The sequence below is a fragment of the Phragmites australis genome, chromosome 11 (assembly GCF_958298935.1).
Source record: "Phragmites australis chromosome 11, lpPhrAust1.1, whole genome shotgun sequence".
NCBI classification, from domain to species: domain Eukaryota; kingdom Viridiplantae; phylum Streptophyta; class Magnoliopsida; order Poales; family Poaceae; genus Phragmites; species Phragmites australis.
In genome coordinates this window covers 31,540,236-31,550,334 of record NC_084931.1, presented here as the reverse complement: position 1 = coordinate 31,550,334, position 10,099 = coordinate 31,540,236, and the positions used below count along the sequence as shown (strand labels likewise).

The 10,099-nt window shown below is 42.1% G+C and overlaps 1 protein-coding gene across 1 annotated transcript; it reads left to right on the top strand.

Annotated features, from left to right (window-relative positions):
• The first annotated feature begins 895 nt into the window (after positions 1–895).
• On the top strand, positions 896–4,778 carry LOC133885527 (farnesyl pyrophosphate synthase-like). Its single transcript, XM_062325255.1, has 12 exons — positions 896–1,458; positions 2,085–2,109; positions 2,197–2,312; positions 2,395–2,481; positions 2,623–2,739; positions 2,826–2,914; positions 3,127–3,178; positions 3,283–3,378; positions 3,472–3,516; positions 3,620–3,709; positions 3,787–3,858; positions 4,239–4,778. Exons 1-12 carry the CDS (start codon positions 1,321–1,323, stop codon positions 4,365–4,367), a joined length of 1,056 nt encoding a protein of 351 aa, XP_062181239.1. The 5' UTR covers positions 896–1,320; the 3' UTR covers positions 4,368–4,778.
• Positions 4,779–10,099: the final 5,321 nt, after the last annotated feature.

Sequence of the window (10,099 nt, the reverse complement as noted above, 5' to 3'; positions counted from 1 at the left end):
GCCAACGCATCCCAGCCTAGAACAATTGATTTGTTTGCATGGAAAATTTGTGTTGTCTTGGAGCATTTCGCTCAATGCTAAGGTTCGTTGAAGGAGTCTATGACTCCGGCGAGTTAACAAGTCGGTGCGGGTAACATCAAGAGGAAGGAGAGACCTGATAAAGTGGGTTGAGACTAGGACAAACATATGAGTTGCAGGGTGTTTATGGGCCTACATAGGATGCGAGTTAAGGCACAGGAAGAGGGGAGGGGTGCACGTTGACTGTTTTAGCCCAGTCCATACGGAGTCCAACTGGGTCTGCTTGGATAGCGTATGCTATTTAGAAAGTTGATGCTCAAATATACCTAATATGATGTATTTACATGTATACATTTTTATATTTAGATCTGATAAAGTGGGTTGAGACTAGGACAAACATATAAGTTGCAGGGCTTTTATGGGTCTACATAGGATGCGAGTTAAGGCACGGGAAGAGGGGAGGGGTGCACGTTGACTGTTTTAGCCCAGTCCATACGGAGTCCAACTGGGTCTGCTTGGATAGCGTAGGCTATTTAGAAAGTTGATGCTCAAATATACCTAATATGATGTATTTACATATATACATTTTTAGGCCCTCTCCAATAGGATCTACAAATTTGAGGATTCTAGTGCTACAGTACTTTGCGGGGTACTGTAGCACTAGAAACAGAGTCTGTATTCAGTGATACAGTACTGCTACAGTGTTAGGGATGGGGGATGCTGTAATAGTATTTTGAGGATGAAAATTTAAGGTAGCTGTTAGAGATGATCTTATATTTGCAAAAAATATTGGGCTCGTCCCTATCCTGGGTCCACCCCTGCCAGCCCACCAACCCACCCAGCAACAAACGTGCTGGAAGCTAAAAATAAGCAGGATCCTGAAGCCCTGAACTGGAGCAGCAACGGCAGATCTGGATCCACACGACGCGCCGTCGTGCTGGAGTTGGAGTGCCTCGTTCCGTTCCCCCCTGTTGTCGTTTGTTTGCCAACTCTTCCCTGGCTGATCTCGTGACCCAGACGAGATGCGCTTCTCCCATCTTACTACGACACCGTAGTGCCACCAGTGTCGTGCTCGTGCGTGCCATCCGCCCCGTCCCTCCAGCTCGCCGTTGCCGTCGCGATCTCCCCGTCCTAAAAAAAGCCGCGTCCCACGTTGCCTTGGTTCCCTCCCCCCCCCCCCCCTCCCCTCCCACACCTGCGCAGTGCGAGTGCCCACTCAATCGCTGTCCGTCCTCGGTGTCCTCTACTGTCCCCTGCTCGCATCCCCTGGTTCGCTACGAGAGGCGGCTGCGCGCGGAGGCAATGGCGGCGGTCGGGAATGGCGCGGCCGGCGGCGGCACCAGGGCGGCGTTCTCGCAGATCTACCACACGCTCAAGGAGGAGCTGCTCACCGACCCCGCCTTCGAGTTCACCCAGGAGTCGCGCCAGTGGATCGACCGAGTAATGATCTTTGATCCCCTCCTCCTCCTCCTCCTCCTCGCTGGCCTTGTGCTGTTGCTTCTTGGTTTGATCCTACTGGGGTCGTCGTCGTCTTTGCTGGGTTCTTCTGGGTTTTCGTTAGATTCAAGGCCGGATCGGTCGGCTCTCTTAGTTCGTGCGACACTGGGTACTTGAATGATGCTCAATTAATTTGGTTCAGTACGTCGAATCGCTTTTAAACGCTGGATCATGAGTAAATAAATGAACAAGAAAGCGCTGGATCATGGGTAAATAAATGAAGAAGAATTAATCCCTTGGGAGCAGCTTGTTACTACAGTTTAAGCACGTACGCTGGAACGGATCAGCAAGCACAGACTGGAACTTCCGTTCAGTTAGTTAGGTTGACTCGACTGACTGCGCGGTTGGCAAATGGGCTTCAGTTACGGTTAGAACAGAGCAGAGTTTATGAATGATTATTAAGCTATGCAATTAAATTGGGATCGGATCATTGTGCCAGTTATTAATTAATGGAACGGTATTAAGTGGATCTTAGCTCATTAAGTAAAGCTACCTGCTTTTAGTCCCGTTTTCTAGCGATGTTCATGTGCATTGCCAACTTAACATTTTCTGTATCTTCTCTTGAACAGATGCTTGACTACAATGTCCTGGGAGGTGAGGAGATGATTCTGACTTAATGTACTTTTACATTGTGGGGAAAGCTAGTGATTTTTCTGATTCACTGCTGTTGTTAAATGACAGGGAAGTGTAACCGTGGGCTCTCTGTGGTCGATAGCTATAAGCTGTTGAAGGGTGCTGATGTTCTGGGTGAGGAGGAGATGTTTCTTGCTTGCACACTTGGCTGGTGCATTGAATGGGTAATGTTTTCTTTTTCCTCTGTGTTGTCATGATCTCTAAAATATCTTGACTGCTCCTCTAAGATCTCTGTTGTATTTACAGCTTCAAGCTTTCTTTCTTGTGCTTGACGATATCATGGATGACTCCCACACTCGGCGTGGCCAGCCTTGTTGGTTCAGGGTGCCTCAGGTCAGTGAAGCAGAATTTACCCACTCTGAATACTACAGCTTTTGTCCACTTGTCCAACTTCTTTGTGTATTAATTTCAGTGCATGTCACTTTCTAGTCCTCTTTGTTATGCAATCGCTAAGGATACATTCGTATGCAATAGGTTGCCTTCATTGCTGTGAATGACGGGATTATCCTTCGTAACCACATTTCACGGATCCTTAGGCGTCACTTTAAGGGAAAACCTTACTACGCTGATCTTCTAGATTTATTCAATGAGGTAGTTATACGTTCTGAAGCACATATACATTTAGCCCAAGCTTTCAGATTATTAAAGGTATTGCTTATGTTGTTTTGATTTTATAGGTTGAGTTCAAGACAGCTTCAGGTCAGCTGCTGGACCTTATCACAACTCATGAGGGAGAAAAAGATCTAACAAAATATAACATAACAGTGTAAGTTAATATTGTAATAGCTACGAAAAAAATTCTTTTGCGTGTTTATCCATGTGTATTCTTTGGAACATAAGTATTCTTCGCATGTTTTTGCTACATTTAACTCTAGATGAAAGGTTCTTATCTAAAAGTACATCACTGGTCATTCTGATTCAGGATATACTCTTTATTTGCTCTTGATTTCAAAGTTCAAACTGCTGATGTTTTTGCAGTCACCGGCGTATTGTTCAATACAAGACAGCATACTATTCATTTTACCTGCCGGTAAGAATAACTCTCGATTTTGGACATATTATTATTTTTGTATAATTGCCTTTCAATAATTGACACTAGATGCATGTGCACACTGATATGTGGCTATATCACAGGTTGCATGTGCGCTTCTGCTATCTGGTGAGGATTTAAACAACTATGGTGCTGTAGAAAACATTCTTGTTGAGATGGGAACATACTTCCAAGTCCAGGCAACTCCCTTTTTTTCTACATATACCAATATGAACCATTTTTCTGCCACAATGATTAGTCTACTTAGCATGAATATGATTGTTTTCTTACAGGATGATTATCTAGATTGTTATGGTGATCCTGAATTCATTGGCAAGGTTTGTGCATGTACCTATTGTACTAACTTCAATGAACATCGGTTATCATGTTGATAATTTTTCTTTAGCTCTTGTAATTTGATCGATGTTAAGTTTTATATAGATCGGCACTGACATTGAAGATTACAAATGCTCCTGGCTAGTTGTGCAAGCTCTTAAGCGTGCTGATGAGAGCCAAAAGAGCATTCTATTTGTAAGTCATCTCCAGACCCCTTTTTCAATGATCCGAAGGTAGTTGTGTAAATGCTTAATGGTCCATTGGTCCTACAGGAAAATTATGGCAAGAAAGATCCTGCATGTGTGGCAAAAGTGAAGAATCTCTATAAAGAACTTAACCTGGAGGTTTGTCTTTACCCTTGATGATCTTTTTGTATTTATCTGTGGATTTTAGTCTCTTAATGAAGTATGACCACCATAAATGTAATGCATTAAATACTTATTAAAGATTAATATGATCCCCATTTTGCAAATATTTCATATGATCTCCATTTTGATGATTGATACTAGATGCATATAGTACTGAAATGATATGATATATTGAAGTCCATGGCCGTATCCAAAAGACCAAAACAACACTTATTTATGACAAGAGGGCGTAGCAAGTTAGCAACTACATGGCTGCACCTTTTGTTGCGTCTAATAGTATGCAAAATTTTGACATGTTGAAGGACTGTTTTAAATCCATTGCCAAGTCTGACATTTTGTTTATTGTTTCGTTCTAGGTGATATTTCAAGACTATGAGAGTGAGAGCTACACAAAGCTGATCGCGGGTATTGAAGCCCAGCCGAGCATCGCTGTTCAGAACGTATTGAAGTCCTTTTTGCACAAGATTTACAAGAGGCAGAAGTAGGGTGCTCTTGGATAGTGAGCTGTTCCTTATTGCATGCTTGACAGATAACTGGAGTGCTTGATCCATGATGTGGTGCTTCTAGTTTAAAAATTTGATGTCGTATGATGCACCTTGCTGCTCTGAATAATAACGAGGCAAGGTGCTATTTCGGTTTGATGGACCGCCTGGTGTAGACAAGACATTGGTTGTTGTTTTATTTGTATCGTATCGTGTTCTTTTTCTCTCCCAGTTGCATTAAAGTGAATTTCAAATGTATATTTCCAGAGTAAACCTCTAGGGTAGTATTTGTTAAGTGCTACCAGAATTCTATTATTGTTGAGGAAATCAGGAACAGCTGGAATACGCAGGATCAGATGGAATTGGTAGAAGTAAGTTGACTTATGCGCAATCAAGGAAGCCAATGATTTTATGCGCCTGGTGATGCTAACAAGCATGATCACGTCCAGTCTCAAGGAAGCAAAGGAGTGTAGAATGGGGATACAACCATCTTGTATGAATCCATGGAATAAAATCTTTTGGACATAAAAGTGCTCTGACAGGAGTATACAACATGAAGGATATTACAAAGCCTGAAATCCAGGAGCTTGAGCAATACACGCAGCTTCTTAAATTCTAAACAATAGTGATTCTTCATCAGTGTGCCAATATTACGTGAATGGTTACAATAAGGACCAAAAGAATGTGGGGGAAATGCCTGGGTTTACCAGTTCAGATTATGCGTAAGTACAGAGAAAGAGTTTGGGGTGAATGGCACAGACAACTTTATGTGCGTTAACAGTATAATCATAATACAACCTGCAAGTGTACAATATTGTACATAAATAAGAAAGGGAGCACTACAGCGAGAATCTGCCTGCAATTATGTCATCGTTTCTATGGCAATACAGCAAGTGATATCTGTCTTGTGCAGGAAAGAACAGGACTTGAACTCTTGTTAAGTCAGCAGAACTGAATTTCCATGCTTTTTTTCCGGGCACCTAATTCGAATTCAAATGATTGGGAATCCAGAAAGTTAGGGCAGTTGACGCAGTTGCAAACATTGCTCGGCGAGGGGCCCACTTCAAAGCTGTTATGGGACCAATATGATTGTTCCAACAAGCAATATGCAAAAGAAATATGACACTAAGATCAATAACAATACATAATAAAAGCTAACTTAAGAAAAGCACCTCTTGTACTGTATTGATGTTCCAAGCGTGCAAGGTACCATCACCGGATCCTGCAAAATCAAGCATATTTTGTTTTTAGCAATAGCTTCACCATGCAAAACGTAACTGTTTTAAGAAATACATTCTTTGCAATCAAATTCCGAAGGTTATGCTTTAAAATGTGCATATATAAGTCTCTCGTTTCAGCAGTATTGTGCCAGAACGGTGTGTAGGCACCATACTAACATGCAGGAGTACAGGACAATGATTATCTGCTCCAAATTTTTATTGGACTTGAAAAGGCAGTGTGAGTGCCTCTGCCATGCTGACAAAATATTGATATTCAGAATTTCAGATGTTTTTTTTTTTGTTTTGCGAATCAGAATTTCAGATGGTTGGTAAAAGGCAAAGGAAGCTGAAGGAAAACAACATATTGGCCATGTGACCTCACGCGGGGCCAGCGGCAGAGCGACCACGCCAGCCGCCGCCGCGGGCTCGTGTGGAACCAACGGCCAATCGACGACGTTCCAGATATCATTTCGTTGCGGGAAACAGAACGGGGAATTGGATCACATATCATTTCGTACCTGTCATAGAGATTTTGACTCACGGTATACGTCCCAACATGGAGCTAGTTCATGCGGATGCATGATCAATGGATCCCTGAGCTCTGTGTGAACCAGTCCAGTATGCATGGATGCCCAGAGGGCTCCTATTCGGGTATGAGTAGATTAGATGCTTCTATGTGATTAGTTCTATAAAACTTTCGTTCGTGTCATCATCCCATGTATCCGAATGGACATGTTTTTGCTTGAGCCTTTCGATGTTTAAGGATAGAAGCTTTGCTCATTTAGTAATGCAATATGTGTAACCGTGTTTTCCCTAGTCCTCTAGTTGATTGTTCCATGTGGTTGCCCGAATTTACTTTGTTTTATTAATTCAATGAAACTATTAAGTAAACCATCATTTTAAGTTATCTGCTTAATCACCGTTGCTGTTTTACTCATCATCCGAGTTTCATTCTATGCTCATCAAGATAAAATCATGAGTCAGCGGAGTCCCTTCGTTATCTGTCATTGTGTGACAACCGTTGCTGTTTTCAAAGGACCTAAAGACAGGTTTGCTGTTTTTTTTCTTCCCTTCGTGTTTGTAGCAAAAATTTCGAGAGGCAGAATGAGAGATGTGCTCTTGTTGTTCATTCCGTGGTTCTTTCACCATGTTTGTCACCTGGCGATGATAGCTTTATATATCAGCATCACTTGATCATAGTGTCAGAATATGGGATCTTCATGTAAATGCTTGTCAAGTTGGTCACCAATCTTCAGCAGGACTCAGTCAATGAGATAATGTTAGCAACTATATATATTTAGTTTGCATTTAGCAGATGAAAAATACCATTTATCCTCTGAAGTCCTTCATGCTTACCCAGTTAGCATTCAGGGTATACAATGATTTGCGTATTAGGCCTTCTGTTGCATTGATCAGCAGGAATTTCTTTTTGCTGTAACAATGGAGGGAGGCGCTATTAACTATTAAGCTCTTTGATTTATGGTCATATCCAACAAAAATTGCATCTGATGATCATTGTCTTGTTCGGTAGTATGTTTTCTACTCACCTTCTGGCTTACTACTGCTGAAACTGAAGGCTTATATATGCATGCTTATATAAAGATAGGCATAACTCAAAGGGAAGACAGAGAGGAGGATCATATGTACTTAGCAGAGCACCAACAGGTCCCCCATGGATTTAATCTTGAACCTGTGCCTCATTCCTTCTACATGCTTAACGATTATGGTATTGGTATCTTTCATGAAGTTCCTGGAGGGCCTACAATTTCCCAGCTATGGGCAAACCCTCCAGAAGAAGTTGACAAAAGGGCATGCTTGCTGTAATAAGTTCCTTGAGTACTCTGTTATGAATTGTTACTTGTCCATATGGTTTTCAGACTTTGTATATGTTCCTGTGCATTCCTGTAGTAGATTTTTGTTTGAGTGGGATTATGGACCAGTTTTGCATGAAGTTATTACTTGTTATGTTCAAACCCTATGCCTTGAACGAAACATATTTTGGTTGGATTTCCATGAATCATAATGCTATTTCTTACTGTGGAAAGAATCGATGATAAGTTTCAGTGCATCACATTGCTGTTGTCAAATCTGGAACTGAATAACATGTCAGCCATACTGATGGTGTAAGACATGTATATCCAAACATACTTGCATTTCATTGATATGATAGTGCACAGATACATGATAATTTGGTCCAACACCACCTTACTATTTGGTCCCAAAATACAGAAGCACAGCACCACCTTACTACTCTGTCCCAAAATACACCAGCACTACACCACAACCACTACCGTAGACCAAAAAACACAGCTAAAAAGATAAGCTCCTGCCTCTCTCCCCATTTGAAAGTTCATCGCAACCTTTCCCGTGAAGGAAAGATCCACAGCCTCGGCCGTTCCAGTTTTTTTTTTTCATGTCACTTCCTCTGGCTGCCATTTCCTCCAGCGGAATACTAGTCACAGTCCTGAAATCAAAATAAATTGCGCAACCAAGAACGTATTAGCGTTCGATCGTAAGCAATACGAGAAAAACTTGATTGATCACTTGGTAGTTAACACATTGTAGGTTTTTTTAAATGAAATTGGTAGAAGAGCTGCCTGTTATATTAAATAGAAGAAGCCTGACGGGCAAAAGGTACAGAGGAACCGTTAGGTAACACCCTAGACAAAGAGGGGATAAAAGACCAGCAAACTGCAAAACTAAAGGCCTACTCTCTTCTAATGAGGCAGTCAAGAGATCGCGCACCAGCGAAGGCCCAAAGGGCTGCCTCATCCTTGATTTTTTGCAAAAGACCAGAAGAATGCACCTCACGGCAATCAAACGTTCTAGCGTTACATTCTTTCCAGATTTCCCAGCAGACGAGTATAATGAGAGATTTGAGGCCCTTAGTCAGAATGTTTGACTTGTAAGCCAGAGCAATCCACCATTGGTGAACGGATGAGGTTGCCTGTCATGAATTCAGGTGCACTCTCAGTTGGGCGATCTAGAGCGCCAGGTCCGCCCAAACACACCTTGTGAAACGGCATTCGACGAACAAGTGGTGTCTAGACTCAGAGCTACGCCGGTAAAGCACACACGCACTGCTACAGGACCAGCCTCTACGGGCCAATTTGTCCGAGGTCAAAGCCTATTTAGGTTCGCCAGCCAGGCGAAGAACTTGCATTTAGGAGGTGCCCATACCTTCCAAAAAAGAGTGCGGAGATTGCAGTATGTAGAGGTGAGGAAATGGGCTCTTTAGGCCGAGCTCGCCGAGTACTCTCCATAGGCGGAGAGTTTCCAAGCAATGTCATCCTCCAGAAGATCTTGCAACTGCATCCGTTGGGACACGTTCCAAAGTTGCACGAACTCCGAAAGATTAGCCCACATGGCTCTCGGATAATAGGTTATAGGCTTGAAGGGCACAAATCGTGAACCGACTCTTGCTTCATAATTTACATCACTTCTCTGTTTTAGTTGATGTGTTTTCAAGAAGTGGTTGTGAACTGTATCAATCTTAGTTTCGCCTGATGCACATGTGTGCAGAGATGAAATCACTTAAGATCCCCTATGCATCCGCAACTACCAATTACGATCCACTAACTGCATGAAATTTAGGCGAATAATCTAAACAAATGGATTAATAAGATCAAACATTACCTTCAACAATCCACAGCACAAAATCAGAATAGACCTTCGCTTCCCAAAATCTCAATCCACCGCACAAACCTAACAGCCCCTCCCCCCCCCCCCCCCCCCCAAACCAAATAAAGGCAAAAGAGAAAGCTTAACCTGTGGAGATATCTCGGCTGCCGCTTTTACTCGTGCTTCACATTTGCCAGTGCCGAAGCCTTCGCCGGAGCCGGAGTTGCTTTGCGGGTCATCTGCATCGAGAAATTGTACTGTATAACCATTACACAAATTAGTTTGTGTAACCAATCAACCAAAACACTATATTAAAATTTGTAAGAAATTCAAACAAAAATAAGATAGTGTAGATCATACTATCTATCGTCTCATAAGATGTAACAGTTGGGTAGTAAGGATACAAGTTGTTGTTTGAGCTTAAATTTCATAAGATAGTAAATGATAGCATACTCTACAGTATCATAATTTTTGTTGAAATTTTTTATAACCCCTGTAATATGGGGTTTTGATTGGTTGGTCAAATTGATCTGTGTAACGAGGGAGAGAGCACCTGAGGGGGTTTCTGTATAATAATCCAGTGATTGCGAGGGGGTAAATGCTAAACTACGTAAGTGGATAGTAGGGGTTCCACCTGCGATTTTAGTCCGCATAGATGAGATCCGACGGTCTAGGACAAATTTGTGCATATGTGCACAGATTAAGCTTTGTGCACCTGATATTTAGCCTAACCTGTAATATATTGCGAAACAGATCAAATACATTCTATCAATTGCACAGATCACATAGGCACAGAACAGTTACAAAATTTAAGCAAGCAATCGGACCTTCCATGAATGATATACTCGGATGGACTGTCCAAACATCCAGTTCTTCAACATAGTGAAACAGTGC

Excerpts from the sequence above, each read along its gene's own strand:
- LOC133885527 (XM_062325255.1), top strand. The coding sequence starts at position 1,321 with ATGGCGGCGGTCGGGAATGGCGCGGCCGGCGGCGGCACCAGGGCGGCG. Across the intron at positions 2,313-2,394 it reads TTGGCTGGTGCATTGAATGG|CTTCAAGCTTTCTTTCTTGT; the intron begins GTAATGTTTTCT and ends TTGTATTTACAG. Across the intron at positions 3,710-3,786 it reads GCCAAAAGAGCATTCTATTT|GAAAATTATGGCAAGAAAGA; the intron begins GTAAGTCATCTC and ends TTGGTCCTACAG.